The 15,317-nt window shown below is 41.7% G+C and overlaps 1 protein-coding gene across 16 annotated transcripts in view; it reads right to left on the bottom strand.

Annotated features, from left to right (window-relative positions):
* FOXP1 (forkhead box P1) overlaps positions 1–15,317 on the bottom strand; it is a 391,266-nt gene that overhangs the window by 155,496 nt on the left and 220,453 nt on the right. For all 16 annotated transcript variants that reach the window (XM_055707728.1, XM_055707722.1, XM_055707725.1 and 13 more), the window contains one exon: positions 12,812–12,993. In XM_055707728.1, coding sequence (XP_055563703.1) covers positions 12,812–12,982 — 171 coding nt within the window. In that variant the 5' untranslated portion in view covers positions 12,983–12,993. The remainder of the gene's footprint in view (positions 1–12,811; positions 12,994–15,317) is intronic.

The raw sequence follows: 15,317 nt of genomic DNA on the forward strand, positions 1-15,317 counted from the left end.
CATCTCCCTGCTTTAAACAAATGTACTGCAGATGTCTTGTCTTGTGGACGACAGAGACTTGGCAGAGACGGGAACAGTGGCCTCCAAACGACAGAGGCACAGCTACAGCAGTTATTATTGGGGGGTTCTGAATGGGCTCTGTGCATTAAACATGAAATGAGATTTTACACTCATACCCCCACCCCATGTCCCCATTTAAACCTTCTGTTTTGTCCTTCAGATTTTAAGGACTGATGAAGGACAGGGATCAGGATGCAGAGATGCAGCCTAGTCAGAAACATGTGGCCCGAGTCTTCTCAAAAGATTTATCGTTGACATATGCAATTAAACAGGAAGACACCCTCATTTGCTCATTTTTTGCTGCAAGGACAATCTGATACAAGACTGGACATGGAGGAACATGATGTGGGGTAAAGACAGCGGCTTCTGAGACCAGATCCTGGCCTGAAAACAGTAGAAAAGAGACTTCCTCAGGCTAAGACTGTGCTTCTGGAAGAACCAATACATTAAATGAGATAAACAAGAACCTATCCCTACAGGTCACTGTGAGTTGTCTCCAGATGCATCCCTGCTCGGGTGGTTTTTTTTACGTAAATCCAGTTTGACCTTCCACTAGGAAAAACAGTCAACTGAGATTTGGCATTTTATATTTTTTTGAGAGTGCTAGTTTTGCCCCTGCAAACCCATCTTACCTACAGCTGTTTGAGGTTTGGCTGGGGGGAGTTACATAGTTAATAAGATTCTGACAATCTCACTTTTCAATAGCTTGGTTAATTGGTGCAATAGCTGTAAAGAGGCTGGAACAAGCCAGGTGCTAGCTGGCTGCTCTTCCCACTGCTCTGTCCTATACAGTGAAGGCGACATGGCTATGTCTACACTGTTTTAAATGTCAAGTGCAAATGACAGGTCAGTCCGGGATGCAGGTAATTTTTTTTTTAAATCAAAGGGAAAGCATGTATCCAGCAGTAGGTCTTTGAACAAGGAAAACCAGGAGCTGTATCTTGACTGTAAAGTCTTCTGATAGTATCTCAAGGGATATTTTCATAAGCAAGTGAGGAAAACATAAATTTAACAAAATTACTGTATACTGGGTGTATGTATCCATGGGTCACTCTCAGAATGGAACAAGATAGTAAACATGCTGAAGAAGTCAAACTTTTTTTAACACCACCACAGATGAAGGAACAGACAACTCAGAGAATCTGGGGATGATACTAGTATCACTACATTGGGAGTGATTGCAAAGATGTTGGAGAAGAAAGCAGAGAAATTGTCTGTAAAAAGGGGATGGCATTTATTAAGGTTAAACTATAAGATGACACAATTCAGCTGGAATAGCCAAAATTCATAAATACAGAAGGAAGACAGCAGATTACACACTACTTCTTGGGGGGGGGGGGAAGCCTAAGGATTACAGCAGATCGCAAGTTGAGTATGAGTCAACAGGGTCATGCTGTTGCAAAAATGACATGTACCACAGTCAGATGCATAAACAGGAGCATTGCCTGCAAGTTACACACTGGGAAAACCATTGACTTCAGCTGGAAGACCATGTCATTAGAACACTGCAATTCAAGACGAACACAGACTGGTTGGAGACAGTCCAGAGGACAGTGACCAGAACGACCACAGCTCTGGAAAATAGGATGTACAAGGAGAGAGCCAAGACTGCTTAAGTTCTGAGAAGATAGAGGGTACAGACAGGGGAATGGCATTCATGTATGAGAAAGGATGCTGTAAAGAGAAAGGAGACAGTCTGCTCTCTGCCTGTTACAAACGCAACAAGAGGGAAGAGGCTGTACTTGAAGGATAAATATTTTGGTCAGACATTGGGGAGAAGCTTCCTAACAGAGAGTTAAGCATCAGGAGTACCCAGGCAGGAGTGAAACCTCCATCAACTGACTGGTGAGACACATATCAGACAGACTCAGGAGTCTCAAAAACACACTGTACCCCTGCTTTTGGTCTGCATGGAGAGACTTGGGCCCGGGGGGCAGCAGTCTATTTTTCCAAAATCCACAAAGAAAAAGGCTTAAGAGTGGAGAGCAGTTCCCAGCAAACGTGGGCTGGTGGGCTGCCCTGCTCTGCGCGTGGCCACAGTGCCCAGCACTGCAGAAGTCACCACTGCGGGCTCTTGGTGACCTTGCGAGGATCCCCACACGTGAACACGGCACGCGCTTCCCTGCCCCCAGGGAAAGGCACATATTTTTGCTCGCAGTTCATGAATCTTTGACGTACAGTCCCTATGACACAACCTTGGAAGACCGTATCTTTTATTTATTATGCCTAGCAATTGTCCTTGTAATCAATTAGGAAAAGAAGCAGGTGGTCAACAGAAACTGCAAAATAAAACCCCTCAGCAAAGCAAACACTATAAGTTTCTGAGAAAAAAAAATACTGTAAACAGAGCTAATCACTGCTAAACCTTTATAATCCAGTCCTTGCCCAAGTTAAGAGACTGGGACCAAGAGTAAAACACTTTAAAAAGCATTAATTGGAAGAACTGGTGAATCATTTCTCAAGGAAAATTAGTAGTCAGACGTATTTTAAACTCCAAACACTCACCAGGTTTGCAAAGGGGCTCAGTTCCACCCCGTCAGAGTGGACTAAGGGACAAGGGGTCCCACACCGCCTGGTGGGACGGTGTTCCAGGGACTGGGAGACAGGCTGCCATCGTGGGCTTCACCCTGGCAGTTGTAAAGACGACTTGTTGAACCGAAAATAGCCCGCTTTTAGCTCCTCTATAACATATCTACAGTTACCAGCATTCCCTGTACCTTGTTGAGTATTACATTCAATAATATTAATAGGCTCGTATTTACCATATCTTAAAAGCTAACAATCCTATTGCCAGTGCTAATTAAAAAGACAAGAAGCTGAAAAGAAGCAGTGGATTATTTCTTCAACATGGATTCATGCCTAGATTTAATAAAACCTGCTTTACTGTTATAACCTTACATTTGTTTCAAGAACACTATAAAAGATAAGTTCTGCTTTTTGTTGTTTATTGACTTGGAGGGTTTTTCTTTCGGATCTGTAATATAGCATCACAGCTATGGGAAGGCGATGAAGTAGACCGTTCTCCCTGAACAAAACAACCTTTTGCCACTCAAATACCACGACTGGGATGGTGGCTGTGAAGAAACCAGCACACCTATTCAGAGAGAAGAACTCTGAATACATGACCAGAGAGTAAAACGCAGGATTAGGGAGGTTTATCCGTAACGAGCCCTCCCTGCGACCTTACAGAAAGCACTTCACCTACAGCTACAAGAGCGCGCCACGGCCAGCTTTTCCAGGTGGCAGACCGTATGGTTTCTTCCAGCCACAGAGCATCCCTGCCACACAAACAAGAGCTCCCAAGCATGCATGCTCAGCAGATCTGATGCCTCCACCCACGCCAACCCGCTCCACATGTACATGCCAAGCGCAGGACACATTCCCAGTGGGAATCTTTTTTACTCCACTATGGCAGACAAGCTACCAAATAAAAATACTGCACTTACCCTAAAATGAGGATAAAATTAATAATGACAGACAGAGCAATGCCTTAATCAGCCTCTTCATCAAGAACTTTGCAGGCTTTCCAACAAAATCCAGAACAGTTGATTTCCACACACACCTGTCCATCTTTCCCCGAGTTTGAAGAAGAGGATTGACATGGTATAGGAGCGGGCAAATAATGCAATACAACAAAGCAAAGATAAACTACAGCCACTTACCCAAACCCAGAGCTTTTCCTAGGCAAGCTCATCTTTAGATCAAGTTTCTCATTTAAGCAGAAGCCAGAAAAAGTCTCCTGGAGACTGTTGAGCCTGGATTTGAAGATCTGAGTGCTACAAATGCTTTCCCATGCATGCGAAGAATCATACCCCATTTTATTTCTAACTTTTCCTGCAAGATGCTGGGCCCCAATACTTCATAACAAGTTCCATTTCTCCTTCCCTGTGCCTGTCTGACCTTTTTCCTTCAGTGACTCACTTAATTATGTGGCAACAAAAATACAAAATGATGATGGTTGAAAAACACAAATGCTCTGACTTGAGCCCAAACCCTCAGTGTTGTGGGTCTGCTGCTGATTAAGGATGCCAGGTACTAGGGAAGATCCAGCCACTGCCCACACAGCCCTTGTGAACAGCTAGGGACCCTACCCCTATTTTAGCATGTATGCCACTGATCATTGGAAAAAAGGAGTAAAAAAGCATGTATGTCAGACAGTCAGTGGTCTTACAACATTTCAGAAGTGTTGTAGTTCTTTCCTGGCAGAGGTTTCTTGGTATCAGTGATAGTAACAAGAAAAAATTAAGGAAAACTTGATTTGAGCACATCAACAGCAACCACATTCCTTTAGCCTGTCATCACTCTAATCCAAGTAGACAATACCCCCGCTCCCCCCCCCCCCTCCCCGCCCCTTCTTTCCTGCACTTAATTTCCAGGTAGAGTTTGTTAAAGCCTGAAATCCCACCTGAACTTTGGCAAGTCTTTTTTCAAAAGAATAAATAATAATTAAAAAAAAAAAAAAAAAAGAGACCCATACACAAATATTTGGCTAAGCAACCCATAGCAAATTGTGTAATGCCAGTTAAAAGTTGTGTTTTCTAAGTATCAGCCCCAGAGGTTTTATCTGAAATAAAATCCTGATTACTTCAGATTCTGAAGGCAAACTGTGACCCTGCTCTGCATCTCCAAATTTGAAACATTTGTGTTGTGCCCCTCAATAACGATGCCTCTTGCTAGAAAAGCACAAAACCTTTTCAAGAACTTGCTTATTTCATCTAGTAAGGTAAGAAGGCCCCAAACATGCATATAAAAATTAGTTCAGCCTTGAAGCTTGATCAAAAAAGGTCACCCAAAATTGGAAATACAGTGCGCTATCAAGCAAAAATGACCCATCTCCAGGCATGCAAACGCCTTCTGTGTGCCTGCATGCCCAGCGACGTTTCTGTCTGTTAGAACCCCAGTCTTCAATCTTTATGGTCATTAAATGAGAATCAGAATTAGGTCAGCACACACAAGACAAGGAATTATATCCATTTCTTGCATCCTTCTCCTTGGTTTGCCTGGGAACATGCTCTCTCCTGCGAGGGCTGGGGGTGAAGGGGAGAACTGCGTTGATGAGTTTTGCAACGTGTTGCCAGATAGATTAAATAGCCTAACTCTCTCCCACCTTTACTTTGCCAGCTTTACTTTCAGTAGCCTGGGAAAGGAAAAAAAAGAAAAAGAAAAAAAAAAAAAAAGAAAACCCCTTAAAAGAAAAAGAAGAAATATGATTAAAAATAAATTGAAAAGCCCAACTTGTAATAAAGCTGGCACTTGCCCCAGGCTTCAGAAATGTCTGAGACATGACACTGACTATACACTCTACAGACACAAGATATAGCTTTTATAGGGAAAAAAAGAGAGAGATTTGCACTATTGAAAACAGGTTGCAAATACAGTTTATGTTTTGAAAATGTAGGGAGCATGGCTAACAAAATACAGAACACAGCAACAAAACAAGCAACACTCATCTTACAAAACTGTCATTATATAATGTTGCTGTTTATACTAAGCCTCCAAAAAATACCTTCTGTTAATTTTTTTAATTAATGGGGTGCTATACAGTTAAATAAACTCATGAAGCATATTCACGACTTTTGCATTTTTACTTTATATCCCAATCTTTATTTACAACATTACTGTTATAAATTACAACAGTACTGTTGATATTCTCCTCACTTGCTGCGATACCCGATGGAGCTCCACAGGAGAAAGAACATAACACAGGAAACCGCGGCATTTCATTCTGCTCTCATTTAAATGTATTTAAGTCAGACAAAACTCCACTGAAAGCAACAGCTATGCTAGTGAAAACCACTGCAATTCCAGTGCTGCTCCTAAGGCACTGCCAAACAATCTCCCTACGTGCAGCGCGTTTCCAAATAAAGTTAAATTACTTATAAAATATCAGCAATCCATGCAACTTCTTATTACTGTGAAATTACTTAAGCCTTAATTCATCAAGGTGCTTAAGCACATTCCTAATTTTACAGGCATGAGACGTACCAGTGACCTTAGTAAGACTAGTCACACACTTATATTTAGGCACATGCTTAAGCATCTTGCAACGCTGAAAGCCACAATGAGAAACAGTTCCATGTGAATTAAAAACTGCTTTACACCTTCACAGGCAAACCACCACTTCAGGTTTGCTGTATCCCAGGTTTGGCTGCACCACTTACTAGATAACCCCTGAAGTACAAAGATCAATGGAGGACGAACAGTCTCTAATAATCTGAATAACATCAATCATTTGAAATAGACTTCCAATTTATATCTGATGCCTACTAAACATCTTTTGGAGTGTATACAAGTGCTGGATAATAGCTTTAAAGCATTCCTTTGTGGACCTTCCCTAAACAGCACTCCTCAATGTGTAACTTTACTGCTTATGAGTAAGCATAAGCAAATATAAAAGGGGAGAGTGCACACACCTACGAAAACAGCTGGGAACAAACATACCACTGCTGAATTTTCACATGAGATGCAAGGCTAAAAAACAAACCAGCAAACATTTCAGAGGTTACATCTCTTCAAAGAGTCCACATAAACCTAAATGATTACTGCATGATCTTAATATACCACGGAAAGTAAAAGCAGCTATTGTAGAAAAAAAACACAGAAAAAAACCAAAAAAACAACAAAAAAACCCCACCCACCAACCCAGAACCCAAAACCCCCAAACCCTACAAAAATAGGTATCCATAGCCTAAAGAGGACTTCTGGATTTGGATGTGCACATAACCCAGGTGATTACATGTCTAATGATCCAGCTTCTGCACGTACATGCTTGTATCCACACACACAACTGCCGAACGTTGGGTGCCAATGTCAAGGTGCTTTGAGGACTCAGATTTATGCAGTTATTTATCAAAGACATTAGAAACAAAAAAAAAACCACTAAAAAAAAAAACCACACACACACAAAAACACCAAGGCAAAGAAAAAACAATAATCACAGCAAGTGCAACAAAGTGGTAGTTTCCCCTTATCCTTCAACAGTTAGAGAAAATTTAAGTCTTGTTGATGTCAATAAGTAGTTATAACAAAGACATTAGTAATAGTGAGGATAGAGAATGCTGCATGAATGTTCTCAGCATGGTTCATTGACAAGAGATTTAAAAATTGAATTATTAAGGAAAAAAAATAATCATTGATTCTAAAATCCAGGCAAGATAGCCAGCCTACGTTAAAACTTATTTAATTTTTCCAGCGCTGCTTCATTCCTAAGCTCTCAGAGCCACAGCTTTTCCATTGAAAAGCAAAAGACATTTTACGCACAATTTTCCCTCTACTAGAAAGAGGTATATTGTGCCCTTCAGTGAACATAAAATTGATATTATCATCTCTTAGTTTATATCTCACTACTTAACCTTCAGATTAAAAGTTATTAGATTTGAATGACTAAAAAGACATCATGTCACCTTCCGTTCAATGTTGGGAGATGGCAGAACTTGGGGGAAAAGTCTGAACGATAAAACCACAAAGTTTCCAGGAGAATAAAGTTGTTTTTCACATTCTCTGATGAAACAGCAACAAGCTCTACAAACGCAGTGATCTTTTCACCATGATGTAATCATCAATTATCAGTGTATTACAATACAAAATCAGACACAATCCAATAGCCTGCATGGAGTTTAATCTATACTTCCAAATGGCTCTTTCAATAGCAACAGCAGTTTAATAATTAGGCTTTATGTCTCTTCGGACAAAATGACTCAACACAGGCGCTCCCTCGAAGTCTAACAAACAAATTTAGTCTAACCCAGTTATGTCAATATGAAACAAAGACTTTATCTTGGATCTCATTTAGCAGTTTTGTTCTAAAGAGATAAGTCCAAATCATGATCAATGGGACCATAAAACTCCTGATGCAGTTAGCAACCTCTCCCTACAGGTTTTCGAAATAAGAGGAAAGTTACCAAACTATTAAAAAAAAAAAAAAAAGTCATTAATTTACTCTGTGATATATTCAGAATTCTTGCTAGTCAAATCTTCTTCTTGATCTGCCCAATTAAAGAAGTCTCTCAATAATACACCAAATTCCCCATTTCTCATACATTTTCCTTGTCTTTGGAAATGAACAAAATCTGAAGAAATCACATATCCCCTCTGGAGTTCGCCTCCCTGAACCTAACACCTCACATCTCCACATTTCTTAAAACAACTACTGCCAAAGGGCCCAACTGTGGCATCTTCACATCGATACCGCAAACACCCCAACTGCAGCCAGTGAGACCGACTGTGAAGAAATGATTGACTTGGGCACAGACACCAGAACCTAGGCCAAATTTCTTATGTCTATCAAAGATTCTTCTTATCTCCTATACACGAACAAAATTGTATTTTGTATTTGTATACATTCACTTGAATAAAACTATAAGATACAATGCCATCAGTTTGTTCAAGGAAAAAAAACCCTTTCTTTACTTTGTGGACACATGGCAAAACCAGTATTTATCTACACTCTTCAGAAAGACTGAAATGACACTTTATAATTACAGTATAGTTCAGCTCAAAGACAAGAGTGAAGAAACTTCCCTACAGTTCTTTATACAAGCTTCCTCCTTGTTTCTCCATGTACCAGTTGCATTTGTATTGCTGTTCCAGTTTGTCATAAACACAGTCACCTTGTAACCCTTTTTATCAAGCAATCTATGCACTAGCTAAAAGTACACTACACTCCATCAGACAAGCTATAGGTTTACATTATACAAACATTCTGATTCTGCCTGCTCAGCGCAGGTTGTCAATAAATGCAAGCAATTGCAAAACAGCCATGTGTGTTTTTTTCCTTAAGAGAACACTGATACGAGCCTGCCAGTTCTGCAAAATAAACTCTTTGCAATCTCCGCAGCTAATCTGTCAACAAATTACTATTAAAGTCATACCTCCTAAAAGTTCAAAAGCATTCTGGATTAGACAAAAGATACCGAGTTTTATACTCGTGGGGCAGTACTTGAAGTTACGGTATCAAAGCCGATCTTGCTATTGATGTGGAGAGGTTTGTATTTCTGCCACCACGCAACACAGCATTTGGTGTCTTGCTGCTATACATTGGAATTCAACTTTGTATTTGTTTTCTTTGTTTAATTCATATTCTTGTTTCTCTGCTAATAACGTGAAAAACGCTTAAATGAATAGTCCTGAGGATAAAAATAAAACACAATAAATAATATTTATTTTATAAGGAAAAAAAAAAGGAAAAAAGAACTTGCTAGGACTGAAGCATCAAATCTTCCATTTGAGTAGTCGTCAGAAACCAGCAAGTAAAGCTGTGATCATGTCCATTAAAAGGCAGTTTGTCCCCATGAGTCTTTATTTATTACTCCTTGTAGGCAAAAGTCACCCCATCGTTACAACATTACGTTACAGTCCAAGGTGCCCTTGCCCAGCCTGACTTTCAGCTTGTGGGTCACCCCGACACCTATTTTGCACTTCCCAGATGTTTTTCCGTGATGCCTCAAAGTCAAGAGATGTTGCCAAACTGCCTGGTACCCCATTCCCAGGTTTTCTGCCCTGTCCCTTGGTTCTGCCTCCGTGGGCAGCTTGGGAGCAAGCTCCCGAGCCCCGCTGCCTCACCCTGTGCCATTTAGGAAGTCCAACGACCCAGGCAACCTTCATGCCTGCTCCAGGTTTTATAAGCAGGTCACCAAACCCCTGCCCATTCCACCTCATCCTGACAGTCATTCCTGTGAGATGTCGAGCACTGGCACCCATGGAGTCAGCAGCAGCAGGAAGGCAGCCTCTCCCACCTTCCGCAGGTGCCAGAATACTGCAGGAAAGCGGTTTTCTTCCCTTCCAGTCTGGTTCCGGGGGCGGTATCTCCTGTATGTATCACCATTTTTATCCAACCCTTCCACAGATGCACTGTCCCTGAAGAGTCACTTGTACTGCTTTGGCTTTCTTAGTTCACAATTACAAATGCAAACATCAGTTGGAGCTATTTGGCTTTATTATACACAGCAGAACTCACCCCTGCATTTGCTCCTCCCAGCTTAACAGCACATTTTACAAGATTACTAATGCTAAAATAATTTACCATCACATCACTCTCTGCCTCCTTGCATGGCAGAATCACCCTAAGATGACATAGGAAGCACAAAACTCATCCTACAAGTCCTCCCTGTGCTTACCGCAACAGTGCTCACACCGGAGTTCCTTCAAACATACGAACATCTGTGGTGCTCCATATTTTCCCATAGTAAAACACTTACAAATTTGTAAACTCATGAAACTTCCTAAAAAAACCTTGAAGCATTTCTGTTTTCCTCTCTCATACTAACAAAGCTATCAGTCCTTAAAAATTCATAAATTTCACAAAAAAATGGGAACCAAAATTCAGCACAGATGCTTTACACAAGCCATTGTACGTCCAGGTTTCAGCACTGTGCCACGCTTATCACAGGAATACACAACTAACCACAACAGCAAAGCTCACCACTACCCACCACTGATTTTTTTTTCCCAGACAAAACAAGTGCCAGGTGGCAAAATGAAAATATTTCAATGAAATGCTCTTAAGAAATAGCTGTTTAATTCAGAACTCATTCATTTGTATTGAAGAAGCATTTTGTAGAACGCATTCTGTTAAGTGACCTGGGAGCATATGTTGTATACGGAGAAACATCTAAACATTATGCTCCATGTTGTATGTGTATCTGTAAATGCTTGCATTAGCTGTCTGAAAACAACGGGTTTTCTTCTTTTCAGCATTTAAAAATATTTTCCAAACACAAAGATTGATATTTTTATGCTAGCTCTGATTACCCTTTTGTTGTTATCAGGTCTTTTTTTTTTTTTTTTTTTTTTTTTTTTTTTTTAGTAACAGTTTTAAACTTTGCAATCAACTTGCTTTTATAAAGATAAACTCCATGGACAAGTTAGTCATCAAAACCAATTAAATAGCAGAAATCAAACACAGAACATAAAGGTCTTTTAAGAACTTTGGGAAAAGCAAACTCCCTGACCACATTTATCGTCCTGGCAGGGGATAAATAAACTATAAACCCAAATCTCAGCTGTGTGAAAGCAATCCCAAGCATGGCAATGCTGCCCGCAGCCCTGCGCCTGGCTCCCACGGGGCTGGCAGCGCTTGTGCCTGCGCTGGGCACCGCGTGGGGAGGGCCGGGGGACCCGCGTGGCAATGACCTCTTGCCACTCCTTAATTGACCAAACGGGCGGCTGCTGAATGACACAACCCATTACAGGCGAGATCACGACATTATCAAAGGTGGCACGAGCCCTCTGGATGGCTACGGAGGAGCCCTGCACAAGGCGCCAGCAGCGAAGGTTACTAACTGGTGGTAGGAGTGGAGGAGCAGAGGTCTGAGCAATTCTTGTCTACGGTGTACACATGACCCTCACTCTGCTCCTCTCTGCACAAAGCAGCACTGGAAAATTCCATAGCACTCCTATGGAAAATGTGGCGTAATTAACTCATTTTGATATGAAGCCTTTTTAAGACGAGACCTTTGTGTTGAACATATTTTACTGTTCCACACTCCTCTTCTACTGTCCTATATTAATCAAAGCTGTAACCCCTGTTGTCTTTGCACTACGAATCAGAATGTGCCCCTGGCAAAGAATGAGGGAAAAGTCAACAGGAATTAAGTTTCAGTGCAACTGTTTACTCAACTGTGGCCTGCAGTTATTGAAATTTTATCCGTGGTTTTGTGTGACTACTGCAGTAATGAATTCAGCATGGCTGTGATTTTCTCACTGATGGTATTCTCACTTCAAGTAAAAACCTGTAGGATGAAAATGATTGAAACAACCAAAGTCTACGCATTTAGTATCATCCATTTTTCTGACGTGTTTAATTATGGCAGCTTTCTGTCTTAGCTTGGCAAATGGGGTCCCCCGCTCCTCCGCAAGCCTTCGGTCTGCTTTGTTTTTGAGTGCAGGTTTTTTTCTTCCCCACAACAACCTGCTAAAAAGATCACCGTACACTTAGGGGAGTCTTAACCAGCTGCCAATCGCTTATTTAAAAGGTTTTAAGAATGCTTATTGCATTAGAGAAACTGAGGGTTAGGCGTAACTGTATTCGCCATGGCTCTGCTGCAGCCTTTGTTCCCACACACGTTAATGATACATGCCCAGCACTTTGGTGTAAAATTTCCTCGGAGGGTTTCAAAATTTTATCGGGGAAAAGAAAAAAACTAAAACATATTACGCAGATAATTTACACTGGTGAACTTGGTCGCTTCCCAAAAAATACACTAATTAAAATATAAAGGCAAAACGCACAATTTGGTTCCAACTCTTCTGAATTGAGGAGTACTGACACAAGATGTACTTATTTATTTATTCTGACATTTTGCCGCAGCAGATACCTCTGCAGCCTTTCTCACTAATAGAAAACATTCTGTTGATAGAGGTTGCTAGGTTATATTAGAATTTGTTGCAAAACCAAAACTTAACGTTAGTGTATTTTCCACCCAGTGACACATTTTGGAAACCAGTTATTTGTATACAGTGGTTGACCCGATTGCTGTCACCAGACTCAACACATTCAGGCAACAGAAGCAAGCCCGGATCTTTGGGTATTTCCAGGGAACGATTAAAAAAGGAGCCCTGGAAGAAAAGTCCAGCATTTCTCTTTACATTAACGATTGCAATCCCCTACGGACAAAAATGTACAGAATGTCATAGGCAAGTCCTAAAAGCATCCTCTGACTGGCAAATACGAAAGGCTTGGAGGGGGTGTGGTGTTGTTAAATGCTTTACGCTTGTTCTGTAAGTAGGAAACTTGTAATACGTCTTACAGTACCTGCTGTTGCTGAAGATGTGCTAAATCTGCAGCCCCAATTTCAACTGAAGGTGTCTCGCCGTTTGATCTCACCTCCCGCAGGCTGCACTCTAGTAAATGGTTGCCACCGCTCGCTCCATTCTGAATGGCTGAACCGTTACTTTTTGTCTCAGTCCCAGATTCTTGCATCATGACTCAAAAACCTGAAATAATTTAGGGGAGGGGGAAAAAAAAAAAAAGCAGCTGTTAAAACAGTTGCTGTATATAAGGAGACATGCCCTGTTTTAAATCCTGCCAAAACTGTAAACATTTGTCATTTCCCTTCATACGATTTATCTTTCATTAATGGTTCACGCTACTAGTTTATGTTTATTTATCTGTTGGTACAGCTATAATTTTAGTAAGTTAGTTCTGTTCTAAATATAATATTATTTGCTCAACATATTTTTTCCCTTAGAGAAAAAGAAATATTTTTGAACAAACACACAGAATCCGTAATTACATTTCTCTAGTTACATCTGGATGCTTTTGTTTGAAACTGATGAGTCACTCTGCAACATACGAAGGACAATATCAAAAACTTTATATGCACTGTGTAGGGGCAGGTAGGTGAAACCCCGCATTCACTATTTTGGTTTCCATTCATACCACGATATTGCCAAATTAGCACCTTTTATTACGCTGAAGCAATTTAGGTTGAGTCTGAAGTATGCTGGACACCATCAGTGTTTGTTTGGGGCAAACTGCTTCAGCTGCTCATGGAATTAGTCTTTTTTGGCAAATTTCTTAGCTATGGAATTCTGTCTGGCTGTGGACGCACTACGGCATGGCAGCAAAGAGCTTCCTGTGTTATTTGGCTAAACGTCATGTTAGTAGCCACAGCTAGTCACAGCCAGCCCTCTTGACTCTTGGTGGGTGTCTGTCCCTGGGTGCTTTACAACACTGGACTCATCAACTGTATGCGTGGGTCACGGGCCCCACGAGGAAGACGAGGATGAGTGCCTGCTTGCTTACTCCAGAACTGCTGGGATTCACACGCCTTTGGGAACTAACGGTCAGCACAAGACCCCCCCAGACAAAGCACAGCCAGTTTCTAGCCATGAACTGCTACCTTTGAGATATTCTGATGAGCTGTTTTATAGGTATTTCCACCTGCAAGGCCCCCACTTGCAGGATTTCAGTGTTATTAACCTGTTGTGCGTCTGCCAGCTCATCTCTCCCTCCCTCTGCGCTGCTTCTCTCATCCTCACCTGGGGGCAGGTGGGGTACGGTAAGCCAAGCTGCATGCTCCAAGCACATCACCTACTCCGTGCTAACTCACCACATGCACTCAGGAGCCAAATGCCTCTGCGCAGGGTAATTCACCTTGAAATTAAGATGCTTTACATTTAAGGAAGACCCTGTTTCAATGCAGTAACTACCTCGAATCAAAAGGAAGAAGAAAAACCCCTTTCAACATATAAGGGAAAATATCAATCAGAAAGGACAAGAGAAAGTGCATTTCAACAGAAAAATACCAGAGGAAAAACCTTTCCCTGGGAACTCCACAGGTACTGAAGGTACCGGCTGGAGACAGCAATTCCTCCCTCCAGCCCGGCTGCCCGTGTGTCACCCAGCCCAGCCCCCGGTGCCGCTCAGCACCCGGCTCCGCGTAGAGGTACGCTCCAGCCCCACGCACCAGCACCAGACCTCTCCTCCATTCAATAGCTTCAGATGTTCACCATGATGATCCATAGTGCTGATAATCAAAACGTCGTAACTGAGAAGCAGCTGAATAACGAGGGCTTTGTCACCACCACGCTCCGGCAGTAGCATTCCTCGTGGATTCACATCCCAGGCGAGTGAACCCCTCATTAGCCAGACCCCACTCCAATCATGATAGAATCTATTCATGCTGACGGCCGCCCAAGCACAGGGCCGGTGCTAGGACAGATTCAAATGTTCTGATTACATTTAAATAAATTTCAGCTGGTCCATGGAAACTTCTCTCAATCTGTTTTGTGAAATCTTCGAATTATGCAAGGGGACAAAAGGGCTCGGGGGCTCATTATAAAGCTTCTGTCAACTCCCTTGTAAAAGCTCCAGAGATCTAAACAAACCTACAGCTTTCCCAATGCCACTAGCAAATGCTTTTGGGTTTTAACATGATCCCGCTCTGACACACACTGAGCATGGTGTGTTTTTCATTTTCGGCACTAGAAGGAAAGCCCACAAGCATGATAAAGTCTAAATATGTGTTTACATCTAACAAGGAAGGCTGGATTACACACCAGGCAGCAACTGCATGGCACAGGTTGCTTCACAAGACGAGACAGGAGCGAGATTCTCCAGACAGCTCACAAGTTACTCAAAGCTATACCGTGCAATTTTTACACGCTACACTGTTAAAAAGGACATACCTCTTTTAACCAGAGATAAATCACAAGAGATGTAATTGTTTTCTGCTTCCATCCAAATTTGTGGTCAAGCCTCAACTGGAGGAAATGGAGCATTACATTTAATCTATGTCAGCAGAAGATCGCCACCA

This window comes from Falco cherrug, chromosome 4 (assembly GCF_023634085.1).
Source record: "Falco cherrug isolate bFalChe1 chromosome 4, bFalChe1.pri, whole genome shotgun sequence".
Classification (NCBI taxonomy): Eukaryota; Metazoa; Chordata; class Aves; order Falconiformes; family Falconidae; genus Falco; species Falco cherrug.